We start from the raw sequence: 15,218 nt of genomic DNA, 5'->3' as shown, positions 1-15,218 counted from the left end.
ACTTGGTGGTTAGGCTCCTCCAAATTGGCCTATTTGAATCCAGTTTTGGGATCTCTGTGATGATGCTGGACTCGCAGCAATACTATGGGGAAGTAACCACCACAGCTCTAGAGTCCCTCTTCATTGGACCTTGACTTCTACTTTGCAAAAATTATCTAAAGAAACACAACTGAAGTGAAGCCTTTCATGAAAATGCTGGCAAATAATCCATTACTGTTACAGGTCTGAAGTCAACAGCCAGGTTCAGATCAGCACAAGAAAAATTGCTATTATGAACTATTTTTACAGCAGAAACACACAAGAAGGATTTAGTAACATTTCTATTCTATGGTATCTTCAGAAGAACACCTCTCTTCAGGACAGTATGTGAAAATGAAGTCAACAGACCTAAACAGGCATTTCTAATTAAGCATATACTTACATGTTTTCCTAAACAGGAAGAGGCTTTAAAATGGTTCTCTAGCCTAGACTACTTTCTGTGTGACCCTCTGCATCATCAGCTCATGTCATAGCTCCTATCATGCTCTAAGGTGTCCCCCCCAAGTATCAGCTTAAAAAAATCATCAAAAGGCTCACATTCTCCTGATTCACTATCAGCTACCACTATCAATTCTATCAAAAACCAACCCCACATGCACCAACAAAGTGAGTGTAGGGAATGCAGTAAACTTGCTCTTGAAGTGGAGCCCGGCCAGCTGATATCATCTAAACCTTGAATATGGTTTTTTTTCATAGCACATCCTCCCACAAGATTTGCCGTGTGCATGCTCCAACAAAAGAGAGGAGACAAGGCAGAAAACATACCCATTGGTCCTACAGGAACTGTATAACCTGGACGTGCTTGCAGGATTCCAAGCATGCACAAGCCATCTCATTAACATGTTTTGTGTTTTTTAAGTCCACTCCATCCATTCTATTAATTTTTAGGTACTTAACTCCTTTACTAGAGTTGACTTTAGTGTCCTGAGTTTCAATGGAGGCTGAAGGAGTTTGACATAAACTGTGATGTTTGAAAAACCCACTGAGGCTTTGCATTACTAGCACTTGACAAGCCAGCTCTAAGAGTCAACAGTATTTAGAAACCTACAACACCCACTCTCAAATATTGTTAGCCAGACCCAATACAATGAGATTTATGATCTAAAATAACACAGACACCTTTAAAAATTTGACCCTTGAGAATGTTCTAAATTTTATCTGTTAGTTGTCCATTTAATATCACTGGTGAAACATAAAAGAATGGGAAAGAAAAGCCTCCAAGGCAGAAAATTGTGTAAAATCACAAATTCTCAAAACGGTCTGGTACACAGAAGAAGAACACACATACGTGGTTTAGTGTCAAAGTCAGGGATTTAGAAAGCCCACTTAAATGCACACACTCCCACAGGAGTGCTGTGCAGATCTGAGATTTGCCAGAGTAACAGCACCCAGTTCTGTCCTTTGGTTTGTGCAGATGTGTCTGTACGGTGTCAGCTCCATGCAGGGTACGCAAATCCAGAGTTCTGCCAAATAGGGTCCTTTTTTTTATTAGTATTTTTTTTTTAACTTTCCCCCAGCCATCTGGGTGGTCTGAGAATCAGACCCAAAATACCTAGGATCCCTCGAACCACATGTTCTAATCCCAGCAGAGTTGACTCAGTCCTTCATCCATCCAGGGTAAATTGACTTCTCTGCTCTTTGTTGCGTGGGGGGAACTTTTGGATGAGATCTGAAAATTTCCGCTCTGTATGGACACTAAAAATCCTACATTTTTTCTGCCAGTATCACAAGCCAGCATTCCTACCATTAGTTTTTATCTCTCAGCACCTTGTGTGATTTGTTTCCCTAGGCCACTGATAGCTGGGAATACAGATTAACTAGCACCTGAAAAGGGATGTGCCACAGGCTTCATTCCACAGGCCAATGGGATGGATGAGGTTTGGTCATTTATCTTCACACACACTGGAAGGATTTCAGAGAAGTGCAGTGAAAATGAGGAGGCTGAGCAGACTGATATTCGACTATATGCTGCAGGCTGCAGCCTGGCCAGAGAAGGGAGGAAGGATATGACAACATGCAGCAAATATCTGGTGGGACGTGTTACACAAGGAGGTGTGCTAGGAGCAGGAGGGTGAAATTCAGGGAGAGAAAAAACAGAGGGTGGACCAGAAAGGTGAACTGTATGGAGAGCTTTATATACTGAGAAAGGATTTGCTACAGGAGAGAGTAGAAGTTCAACCAAGAGATACAAGACCAGAAAGGGGGAATCCACACACCCCTGTGCTGCACAAGAGAATGTGCTACAGAGAGGCAAAACACCGCAACAGGTTCCATCATCTCGTCTTCATGACTGTAAGAAGCTGGTGAGAGGTGAAATGTCATCTAGAGAGGGGATTTATTTAGGATTAAGAAAAAGAAGAGGCCAGGAGGGGCAGTGGTCTCCATTTAGCTGAGAGAAAACTTGAGAAACAAATTCAGAGCACTGGAGTTTAAAAGGGCAGGAAGTTGGCACTGAACATTTATCCATTTTCACAGATGCTGAAAGCAATGGAGAACGGGCAATCCTATTGAGATAGCTTCTGAAAGACACACACACTCTGTTTAGAAACTCTTTAGAAAGCAGCAGGAGAAGTGAGTTCAAATAATTTTTTTTCTAAAGCACAAGCTTAACAGCGGATAAGGTGGAAGCATGAAGTCACTTTTAATCTACTATAAAGTGAGGTAAGCAAAGGGATTATCACTTAAGACTCGCTGACATGAAGCTCTGAGAATGACATTTAAAAGCAATGGTGGATTATAGAGTGACATCATATTAAATGAACACATGCCAGAGGTTTACATAAAAGACCTCAAAGATCATGCTTTTGTTCTCAATACTAAAACGTCTTAGCCATTTTTACACTTCTGGTGGTGATTAGGCTAAATTAGAGCTGCAGTTTTTCACAGCTCCAGCAACTTGGTGGCCCAGATCTTCACTAAGTACTAGTGGGCACAACTCCATCTGAGCTCACCGAGGCCCTTCACTCCAGTTCGATGTCACCAGCATTCAGCATCTGAATCCAGCTCAAATGTTTCTAAGTTCGATCTGTGTTTCATTGCACAGTTTAGTGACTCTGAATCCTGAAGTCACTCTGGACTTCAGGTTTGAGTAATTCAAATTATTCTGACAGCTGTTTAACTGAACACACATGACGAAAATACCCTGAATTTAAGGAAAGGTATAGATGTGCAGATTTCTCCCATAATGGAATATGCTTGAAAACTGTTAACAGGGTTCAAAAGAGAAAGCTGTGGGGTTTTGTGTTTGGTTGGCTTTTTTGTTTGTTTGTTTTGTTTTGTTTTGCTGTTTGTTTGGTTTGGTTTTTTGTTGGTTTTTTATTTGTTTGTTTGTTGTTTTGTTTAGTTGGTTTTTTTTCTGTAGAATAGTTTATCAGATTGGAAAAGCCTACAGAAACATTCTATCCCTGATGAGTGTTTTGGATTATGTCTGCCCCATTTTCAAAAGACCTGATCAGCCTGTCCTCCCAGTGAGGCCAGAACATGCTAAGTGTGTACCTTCTCAGTTTCTGCACAGGTAGGCAGCGCTGTGGACTTCCTTCCTGATGTCTGGAAACATGCTACAAGCCCAATCTGGGAAGCCAAAGGAGTCGCAGACTACCTGACTTTGCTTAGCTCTCAAGACATCAGAAGGGCAAGTATTACCATGACGGCATTTTAGAGATGGGAAAAATAAAGCACAGATGGAATTAAAGTAATTTTTCCAGCTCCCAAAGCATGACAGCAGCAGCACAGTATTTAATCTGTGGTCTCCTAGAGATGGATCAAGTGACCATCAAGTATTAATCCTGGTATTGACAATCCCCCAAATCACCTCATGTATGCTACCAAAGAGCCACCTAAAAGCAACATACTCCTGCTAATTATAGAGGTTTGAACCAGCCTTATGGAGGGGACCAGCCTCTGCAAACCATTGAAAACTCACACATTCTTATTTTCTTAAATAAATAAAATAAGCATGTGGGAAAGAAGGGGACAAAATAAATTGGATGTGGGAGCCCCCAAACCTGTTTCCCAAATGAGCAATGTATCTATTTGGTGAAAGTCGTAAAACTTTGCAAAACACATAAGAAGGCCTCTCTGAGCAGCTGTTTGCTTTGACTCCGAAGGGAGCTCGCTCTGTCTCCTAAGCAGCACAGAACCATCAATCACGGCCTGCCAAAGATTTTCTACTCCAGTAGCAAAGTAAATATGAAAACACACAGGTTTTATTGGTGTGTACATTCTGTGGCTCAGACGAGTGGCATCCTTGCTGCAGGAACAACCACTACCAGGGGTCCCATCCCAAACTGCCTGACAGGATCCCAGCTGCTGCCTCGTGGGAGCTGTGTCCCATGGAGGCTAACTGAAAGCACTTTATGCATGCCCAATAATATACAAAAGCGGCTCCAAGAGCAGTGCAAACAGCTCCTCTCTGCCATGGAGCCATGAATCCCCCTGTGTGGAAGAGATGACAAAGAGGTCCCAACAGAAAATGAGGAGCACCATCAGGTAAGGCCTGGCAAGGCTCATCTGAAGCGTGGTCAGGGCCACAGGGTACTTGGAAAATTTCACTGCAAAACTGCAACACGCCTTCACTGCTTGCATTGGAAGGGAGATTTTTCAAAGGATTTCTATCCGGCAAAATTGATGGGGGTTTGTGTGTGTTTTTGTAGAATGGGAACAGCAAAAGGCACATCTGTGACAATAACAAATTCCAACTCTGAAGTAAGAGACACTGGTGTTTCTAAAAGCAGTTATAAGATGATGATGATTATTTTTTGTATGGCTAAACAACATATTTTCCCTTAACCTCACTTGGCCTCCCTTGGCTGAATCTCACAAAAAACAACAAAGGAAAGAGAAAACCAGGCTGAAACAGATATTCAACATGGAAAATCTTGGGCTCAACATTAAATTTGGCAAATTTGTAAACACTTGAGACATGGTCTTGTTATGATGAAAAGTTCAACAGTCACCTTGCCTGCCTGTGAATTACTCTGCCTAAACAGTTTGGGAGCATTGGAACTGGTCCTGAAAAGGTATTCTGTAATTTTTAACACAGTAAAAACAAAACAAACTTCAACAAGGAGGGGTAATAGGATCAGATAAAGAAAAAAAGTGTAGGCTGGATATCAGGGAAAATCTGTAATATAATAAGATCTCAGGGAAATGGAAGAAGATCCCTGATTAAATGAGATAAAATCCCTACCAGAGGGAAATTAAGGGCAACTCCACGTTATCACGGAGATGGAATCTTCTCTATGTTTAGGTCTTCGGGACAATTCAGTCCTCATGAAAGCCATGGAATTTGTGATTATCAGCTATGGGGGTTTTTTTACTATTTTTATTTGTTGACAGAAGAGCAACAACAATATTTTGTTAATAAATAATGTCAGAACTGCATCCTAAAAACAGGATGTTGGTAGAAAAACAAGGTTGCTTTTGTTTGTTACACTGCGTAATGCCTGATGGGTTTTAACCACAGTTTAGGAGCTACTGTTAAAAAGCTGCTTGCTGAGTCAAGCCTAGGCATGCTGTTTACAAGGGTTAGCCCTGAAGGTTCTTGCATTGGCAGGGACTTTTAAGCTGAGCTAAGTAGTTTTTAGCTATTTTTGTTGTGCTTTAAAAAAAAAGTTGAGTGTAGCTGAGCACACCAAATAGTGGGGAGTGGAAGGGAGCTATCAGTAATCACCTCCGATATATGCCAGCAGCCTTCCTCTGGAGTCAAGGGCTTGGTCTTGCAAAGCTGACACTGAGTCCCCTTAGTTTAAAGTAGATGGGAGTTATTGCAGAGACCAGGCCCCAGTGGAATAGGGTTTTTCTGAAGAAGTTCACTAAAACACAAAGTATCCTTTTTGTTTGAAAAGAATCTGTTCAATCTTATAAAGTGAATTTCTCTGCTTCAGCTTTGGACCTGCAGACACACCCTGGCTGATGACTTTCCCTCCAATAGCGCTGACCTATGTTCTACCTACAGCCAGTGGTAAAGAGTGAAATTCCGACAAATCAATAAAAGCTGCACGCAGAAAACAAATGTAACACCCACCACTGCTCTTCCACAGAGCCTGCGGAGAGCTCAAGGATCATTTGAATGAGGTACTTTATTTTTCTAGACAAGCCAAGCAAGCACCATGATTCTGTCAAACTATTACTGATGCCAAAAAAAAAGTCCAAGAATGAAAGATGTCCAAAAATGCACCACCAAATAAGTAAAAACAACAGAGATTGTACAGAAAAATAGGTCATCCTAAGGACTGCAGAAACACTGGAACACCCTGAAAAAAATCTCAGAAGTATACTTCAAGGAAACACCAACAAAATCTGCTTCTGGATGTACATAATAAATCCTCAGTGATTTGGAAGAAGACTCAAGTCCCGAAAATTATTTGTCATGCTACTTAACAGCAATATCACTGAGACAGAAGGAATGACAACACTGAAGAGAAATGCAGCAAGTCTTTCAGGCCCATCTTGGCACACGGGTCTTTTATTACTTGAGTTTTTCACATTCCTATCTATGTTCCCAAGAAAAGGGTCCCACAGGTGGTCCTGCTCAAGAGAGCCTTGCAACTGGAGTTCCCTCCAGTTAAGAAAAATAATATATGTTCTCATTAGGCCAAATGCAAACAGTGATGAAGGGGAATGCACTGACATGTCACATCGAGCAATCAGGAAGCAAACCTTTGACATAATGCAGCAGGCAGATAATAAGACCCCATAGTTAGCAACAAATAAGACTGCACTTAATTTGCTGTGCAATGTTCACATAATTAGATAAATTTGGTACCGTCAAGACAGCAGACGGCTAGAATATGGACTTGATGAATTGGGGACTCTCTGTCAGGCACCGATCACATTAATCATAAAGCCAAAACGCAGCGACATAATTTTTCTTCCAAACATTTGCCACAATTTTTTAGAGTGAAAAAATGTATGTGCTCTTTTTTCTTTTTTTTTTTTTTACATGTTGTCTACTTTTAAAACAAGGAGGATTGATTTCTGCACCATCAGATGGAGTACAATTTCTGGAGGCTCAACTGTCTCCGCAAAGTCCACCCACTCTACCGAATACGAGCCACGCAACCACTATGTATGTTCTAGCCCAGCTCTACCACCATGTTCTGGATGATTTCACATTGGAGATCCTCCAGCAAGGAGGGTGAGTGCTATGTTATGACCTCCAGAGACTGGATGAGAGAAAGACAAAAGAAAAGAAGAATAAAAACTAGAGCAGTAAAGGGCAGGACATGAGGTTAAGATAGTTGCAGATAAAATTTAAAGAGGAAAAATGATTGAGAGACTAACTCCACAGCTGCTGAGAATTTTCCCAATGTGGTTGTGCCATAGCACAGGGCATTTGGAAAACAGCCAAACAGAAGTGGCGTTCCCTTGACCCTAAAAAACAACCACAGCCAAGAAGTACTTGGCTGCTCAGCTTTGGTGCTTCACCAGCCACAAAGGCACCTTTCAGGGCAATGCCCAGGTAGTTGCAAAGAAGATTATGTTTCCTCTTCTAAGACGCACAACCAAGTTTTCTCTCCAGTACCTTGCAAGTTGGTTTTGTGAGAGGAGCTGCTGGGAAGGTGAGGAATCACAAAGAAGAAAGGCAATAGTTGTTTGCAAATAGTTATTTGCCAACAACTGTACCCAAATACTAAGGAGGATACTTGGTCCACTGATAGACAAATGTGATCACTGCTAACACAACAGATTATTAATATTGGTGCAGATGAACTAAAGCCTGATCTGTCACTGCTATACATTGGCCAGAGTTGAGAGCTGGAAAACTTCAAAAAGATAAAATAAAATACTGGCTCCCATTACTGGGAATATGATTCACAGGTACATAGCATCAGCTGGCAAGCTCTTAGTTGCATTTTGGAGAATAAAAACTGCTGTGAAGCCCCAGCATAGATAAAGTGCATCCAGTGCTTCTCATGAGGAGTGAAGGGGAGCACTGAGCACACAAATAACGTGTGAAAAACATCAGAACATCTGCTACCCTCTCTTCTAACCACTGATTTTAATATCACCCCTTTCAGAAGTCAGTACCTGCTTTATTAGCCAGAGGTCTGGTTTATTAACTATCTCCCATTATGTTGTTTTATTATTATATCTTTTTCTACAATTTTTGCATGTACTTGCATGCAAGAGCAGAACTATTTCATTCATCTCCCTTATTCCTCCCAAGTCCCATGTTACCAACCTGCTTTGTCATTCCTCTTTTGCACTCTGTATGTAAGGAGCTGCTCTGCCCCTTTAAACATCCAGTCAAACTGACTGACAGCCAAAAAGACAATGACTTGTCTTCTGCTAGGATCCAGGGGAGTGCCCTATCATTTATTTCCTGCAGTATTTTGGAAGCAGAATAAAGCTCTGGTAGCTGTGGGACTCCACAGATCTCCTGGGTGCTGCTGTCTGCATTACTTGCTGCTGAGGGACTGTTCCCCTGCTCACACCTATCCAGAAAAAGTACAGGTAGCCGCAGCAAAGCTGGGTGAGCTCTGACCCTGGCCAGACACTGAAGCCACAATAGGACTCCAGAGGACCAATGGAGAGTTTTGTAAGTGATGAATCCTAGCTTTTCTTCCCTTGCTCTACTTACAAAAGGTTTCCAGTCCTTACTGGTTCCCCTACACCAAGTGCTCTGGGACCTGTCCCTCACCAGATGTCTGGGCCCTGCATTACAGCTGCGGGTTGAAGGATTTTGGGATGGCTGTGGGACCACCAACCCCATTACACTGCTCCTCATCTCCCACTGGGATGGTGCATTTCAGAGACAAGAAGAAACCCTTCCAGCCACATGGTCATTACAACCTCTGCTCACATCTCTGCTGGCTCCATTTTCCTTGCCCTGCTCAAAGCTTACAGGAGGTGAACCCAGATCTCTCTATAAACACCCCCTCAAGACATCAAGGACTATTGACCTGTCATGTCCTGGATGAGGAGATTAATCATGAATCACCCTCTCAGGGTACAGGCCCTGACCCTGACTGGCACCTGTGCTCGCTGCCCATCAGGTGCCCTGGGGAGGCGAAGCTTTCATGAGAAGGCCACCACCAAAACCCAGAGTTCTGCCCCTCCTGAGTGGAGACCCACATGAGAATCTGGTTTCTTACCACATTTTAGAAAACACTGCCTAGCCCATTCGGGACGTTGCCCAGTGAAATCAAACTGAATTATGGCATTCCTGGCAGCCTTTTGCCACCGTCCTCACAGCTGGCAGGCAGGGAGGAATGGTACACAAGGTCTCCAAAGGGAGGGACCAGTGCTTGGGTCTTTGCCAAGATGGTGACAGAAATGACCCAGGCAAGGCATGATGTGAGAAACACAGTGGGTGCAAAAACACAAGTCAAGCCTGTTCCTGGGACCTGAGCTGGATAACAACAAAGAAGCCCTGTACTCCCATCCTGCTGCTACAGGGCACTTCCATAGGCTTAACAGAGCTGTAAAGCATTCCTGCCAGGGAGGTCAGTATTGTCACTGGATGGGGACAATGAGGTGGAGGGTGGCCAGTACGGCCAGCTTGCCAGAAGGGCAATAAGTCCCTGGGACTTTAGCAGTGGGATTCTGCATACTGCATGTGGCTGACACTTTAGCAAAGCATGGGAGTGGAGGTGCAAGACTTACCCGTGGATAGCGTGGATAGAGTGAGGTTCGTAATGGTATCGTCCTTCCTGGTGGCGCATGTCAATTGGCAAAGGAGCATGGAAGGCCGGAAAAATGTGCTGCGGCACTGTTATGGGGAATAGAAGAAAAAAAAAAGGGACTTCAAAAACTTTTCCTTCCCTTTTAAAACAATTTCAAAGGCACTAAATCTCCATGAATTTCAGAGCAAGAGCAGTGCAAGACAAGGGGTCTTCATGATATCAGCGCTATCATACACCAGAGAAGTGGAATGAATAAATAATCAAAGTCATGCGGAGAAATCCTACATCTTCGACATAAAAGATCTCCAACAGGGTTTTTGACAAAGACAAGCAGCTAAGCGCTCTTTGAACTTGAGGAGATTATAGCAAGCACCAAGGAAAACTAGACTTGCAACGCAAATCAGACTCAACAGAGCCTGGTGGGATCCAGACCTGCATCGTCCCTCAAGCCTGGAGTGGCAGCAAACACTGTTCCTGAAGGTCTGTACACACAAGTTGAAAATATTTACCTAAAAATATAACAGCAAGAGCAGTGCTAATGCAGAACGTCTAGGTAGTCAGAAGAGGCTCAAAAGCGCCTACTGCCAGGTTCTGAGAGAGAAGCCCAAATTGCTCTCACTTGTAATCACTTGAGGCCCTATTTTTTATTCATTTGAGAAGCTTGTTTCATCTTTGATGGAAAGATAAAGTGGTCTCAAAAGGCACCGAACACCTACATTGACTTATTAAATCTACAGGTTTTAATATTTATTATTGACCCCAAAAGTTAACAGCGAGAATATTTGAGTGAGTTGAGCTGATGGAAAATTCATCAGGTTATTTCTCCTCGCCACCCCCAACAATGCTGCCTGGCTGCCTGGGCCTTTCCTGATAAAATTACAGAAGCTAAAGAAATACAATTAGCAGAGCCTCGACAGCAATACCATACGACCGCAATAGCGATACCGTACAATCACCCTCTGATAGGGCTCAGCGCATCTGTAAAGATGCCCCTTTCTAGATTTGTGGCAGCAATTGGCTTAAAGATAAAATGCTGGTCTTGCTCTGCCTTTACAAACAGACAGAAGTTCTTTGCTAAACATAACTTAATATCGTTGCAGGTTTTCCCATTCCTTCTCTGGTTTCTTGGCCTTTCTGTCTAACTGGAGACTAAAAGCAAAACAAACCCAACCTCCTAAGTGAGCATTTCAAAACCATATTTCACTGTGACTTGCCTCCGCGACAGGTACCATTTCTCTGTAGAGTGGGGAAGCACCATCCAAAACCAAAGTGTCAAGGCTTGGGCCAAATCTCTCGCTGACGCTCAGCAAACTCCAGTAAGCGCCAAACTCTTTTTCTATGAAAGACTCAGAAGTCAGCCTTTTGCATCTGTGACTCCAGCTGCAATAGAGCTACTCTGACTCCGTCCAGTGGGGATGTGCTCCTCTCGGGTCCGTCGTGCAAAGCCTGCGTGTAATCCTCATATACGCCTTTCCCAGCATATCAGCCAGAGGATCTGAGGCTCCTACTCCCATTGCAACGTACAATCCCTGAGCACAGTGCAGCACAGGCGCCGTCAGCCAGGCTGCCGGGAGAGGTGAGAGACTACACAAAAACAACCTTCCTGCCAACTCTGCTGAAAGGCGTTAAGCGAAGGTAGTCGGGATGGAAAGTATTTAAGGCTCTGCAGCAGACTTGCTCTCTGTGCTCCAGCAAAGGGCTGGCACTTCGCACTACCTGATACACTGGGAGCATTTTTGCAGCTCGCCTAATGTCAGGACACAGTAAAGTAACTGTTAACCACCTCCCCCACTTCTGCTCCCCTCCCCTCCTCTTCCAAAAGCAGTTCAGGGAAAGAATGAACTCGCATCTTTTAGGATTTGCTTTGGCAGGAGGAAGATTCACCCTTTAACCATTCTGAGGAGGGATGATCTGTTACGTAAGGACACTTGTAAGGAGTCTTCATTTTAAGAGGTAACTAGTGTTTTTCCAGGACAAAAATACACCACAGTTGAGTTGTCACATACCATCCCCTGCTCCCGCAGCACAGTAAAGCCTCTGGTCTCCCCGAATAATGCTCAGCTGAAACTGTTGCCCAGGCTGGCAGACAACCTAAAGCTACTGTCCTCCTCCCTGGGGACACTGCTGTCCCCAGGAGCTTTTACATCGTCACATACAAAGCATGGTCACAAAATCAACTGGCCCTACACAGACATCCAATGGCAGACAACATCTCTTCCAGCCTGAGCTCCTAGGCTGGGCTTCCTGCAGCGCTCACCCCATATTTACGCCATACAAATAAACCCAAAGGAGCAGCATCACTTCTGTGGTCCTGGGATCAACTCACAGCCCTGCTCATGGCATCCCTGTACGTGAAGTTTACCAACCTCCCAAAACAGGGTGGCCACTCTGCCAGTAATGGACAGGTCCAGGGCTGAGCTAACCCCCAAAGTGCAGGAAATTGTGAACTGACATGGGCTGAAACTGTATTTGCCATTGTAGTTGAGTTTTACTGATACAGAGAATCATATCCTAATCCTATGGTCCATTCCCTAGAGCAGTTTAATTTATTAATAATGATAAAACTACTAAAACCAGGTCAAACTGAATATCTTAAAAGCCAGGCTAGTTATGTTTTACTTTGTAACTGTGCATTTGTACATGATTGATTGCTGAGATAATATTGGAAATTTTTGTGCTAAAAGAGTCTTTCCCTGTCACTCAGGAAAGCTGGGAAATAAAACACACAGACTGTTTGCTGCCTGGCCTCCTTTCCTAGCTATCTATTGATATAAAAATGACATCTCCCCCTCACACCTCTGCTTATTAATGGGAGAAAAATTTCCATGAACTTCCTCCCTCCCACTGACACTGTGGGTTTGTTTTTAGCATTTCAACCTATTTGGTCCATGGGAGGGTCAGTAATACCTCTGCCTTGGGCATCTGTTTCACACTCCCATTTCCAACCCCACCATGTGCCCTGTGCTCGGTTGCCACTAATGGTGAGGGGAAGGGTTGTTTTTTGTGACGTCCCTTTGCAATGTTCCAGTTCACAACTTCCCTTCTGTTTCCCTGCCTGGGAGCATCAGCCAAGCCTACAGGATCCAGTGGCTGGTGCTGTTCCTTTTTATTCTCTTCCAGGTGCTTGGTCAGAAATAATGAGTGGTTTTATAGACAATCAACTACCAATTCATAAACGTCAGCCTGGCTCTGCTTCTTGTTCCCACCCCTCCAGAAGAGGACTGAGAGCTGGCAGCAGGACAGGAACACATGCCGTTAACAAAGATGGATGTTTTACACATAGGAGTTAAAAAGACAATTATATTCAATTACTTCAAGTAAGTTACGGTGATGTATTCCTGAATAGCCACAGGAAGGGTAATATGATGATTAGGGCAATGAATTTGCCAACTTTAATCTAATCAAGACGATCTTTTGTTTAGCATTATCTGCTTTGCAGTGGCAGAGGATTTACCAAACCCAAGCAATCTTTGCAGATTTAACCCCAAAGCTGCCCAATTAGCATTAATGATGATTGTTTTACACAAGAGGGAGGAAGGTTTTAGCAGGAGGCCTGGGGAAAGCTGTCCCCCAGGAAAGTCGGGCAACACCAAACCATGTAGTACAATACACTGAGGCACGAAGGCACAACAGGGCATCCCCCAAAAGTCCCAAGCACTGGAGCCACGGATAAACACTTTCTCTGGTTCCTGCTGAAGGAAGAGAAACTGAAGAACACATCAAAACCAGCACCCAAGGGGAAGGGACAATGAGAAAACAGGGTGTTTTCTTTAGAAATAACACAGTTCTACAACAAGTCAGAGGCACGCAGCTCCCAGGGTGAAGCACGGCAGCAGAGAGGCGAGGCACAGTCAGGAGGCCCCACCTTCCACCCCGCCGCAGATCCTGCAGGAATGTGTCTGCTCCACTGTGCCATTTGATAAGGGGAAAGACGCTGCTACCTGTCCCCACTTGTTGGAGCTGATTTTCTGGCCAAGGTTTATGAGCAAGACACAGACCTCCCACTGCTGTATTCTCATCCTCGTCTATTCAAAGGCCAGCCAACCCTCTGGCTTCAAAGAGAAAAGATATGAGGCAGAAGCGCAGGTTTAAAGGGGATGTCCCTTTGCCGAAAATCCCAGGAATCAGGGTGGGAGGCATCAGAAACAGGCATTTTTTGAGGATGATGCAGGTTTTGATTATCTCCACAGATAAACCTGTGCTTCAAGAGAAACACAGACTGCACATACGGGTTTGTAAAGCAAGCAAAGGAACCGTTTTGACATCGCTCACAGAAGAACCTCTTTTTTAGCTGCCCAGAAAAGAAAATTAGGAAGGGTTAAGTAAGCTTTTTCTATTCCAAATACTTCAGCTTACACATGTGATTATGTATAAAATAAAATTATGGAAAAAGAAAAGAAATCAGACACATATCACACACACACTCCTCCCTCCCCAGTGCTGAACTGGGTTCCATTTGAAGTTTGCTTTTACAAAAAAAATTCAGAAAGGCCTTGAGAAAGGATTTAAAGAATGTCCACTGTTGGCTCTTGCAACTGGGGTGCTGCAGCAAGACTGTTTGGGAAGAGATCCTGAGAAGCACCCCCCCACACACCCTTGGTACCACCAAATATATTCTGGGCTCCTCTTGCTTTATCTGAAGTACATGAAAGTTGCACAGGACACCATGTGGGCAAAAAAAATATGGTTTTCTTATCAATGTCCAACAGTCTTCTCTGGGAACAAGCAGTCAAGGCTCTAAGTGGGTTTCTTTGCCATCAGAAAAAGTGCATAAGCATTTTTACAATCAACAAGGAAAGTAATTTTTTGAGGAAAAAAGTAAAAGATCATTATCTAGATAATTCAGTACCTGTAGTGCTTTTCTCAACATATTTGCAGAAACACCCCTAAAAAATTACCATCTTATAAAAGAGGAAACACAAATACTGACTTTGTGAGATGTGTTTTGGCTTTATTTCCTATGGGGTTAGTGATGCATGGGACACACCTTTCATAAAGGGATCACAAGCTACCTTGCAAAGACTAACAGAGCTTTGCTTCTCCTTAGGAAGGGAAGCAAACATGTATTTGAAACACAGCCCTGTTTTTTTTACTCGACAGCGGCGGAAACAGGGTAATGCAGAATAACTTGCGCAAGTCTAACAGCCAAACAAGAGCAGGTTACCCAGTGAACCTCAATCGCAGCAGGCAGAAATTGCAACTTTTATCTCTAAAAGGCTTCAGAGCCCCAGGGTACTGGATGGATTCGTGTTAGTGGGAGAAAAACTTTTCCAGACAACAGTTCACACACTCCTGTCACTGCGATGTCATCAGCAACTGTGCACAAGCAGCTGACACAGAAAAAAAAGGGAAAGGGATGTCCAAGAAGATGCTGGTGAGAGTTTACCAGTGGTTCCACAGCAGCAGTGTTGCACTGTCACTGGGCACATCCCTTTTATTGGGGAAGGTGGGATGCTGCTGGTGAGACACAGCAGCTTACAAACAGCTTTTGCCTCTTTTTTTTTTTTCTCCCAGGTCCAGCTTCTTTGAAAATGATAATAAGGAAGTAAC

General features: G+C 43.6%; 1 protein-coding gene across 1 annotated transcript in view; it reads right to left on the bottom strand.

Annotated features, from left to right (window-relative positions):
* GLI2 (GLI family zinc finger 2) overlaps positions 1-15,218 on the bottom strand; it is a 190,880-nt gene that overhangs the window by 57,236 nt on the left and 118,426 nt on the right. The window contains exon 3 of the mRNA XM_027637474.1: positions 9,649-9,754. Within this exon, the coding sequence (XP_027493275.1) occupies positions 9,649-9,754 (106 nt within the window). The remainder of the gene's footprint in view (positions 1-9,648; positions 9,755-15,218) is intronic.

The sequence above is a fragment of the Corapipo altera genome, unplaced genomic scaffold, assembly GCF_003945725.1.
Source record: "Corapipo altera isolate COAL_440 unplaced genomic scaffold, ASM394572v1 45, whole genome shotgun sequence".
Taxonomy (NCBI): Eukaryota; Metazoa; Chordata; class Aves; order Passeriformes; family Pipridae; genus Corapipo; species Corapipo altera.
Note: the sequence above shows the minus strand (reverse complement) of the source record. Positions and strands in the feature narration are given on the sequence as shown.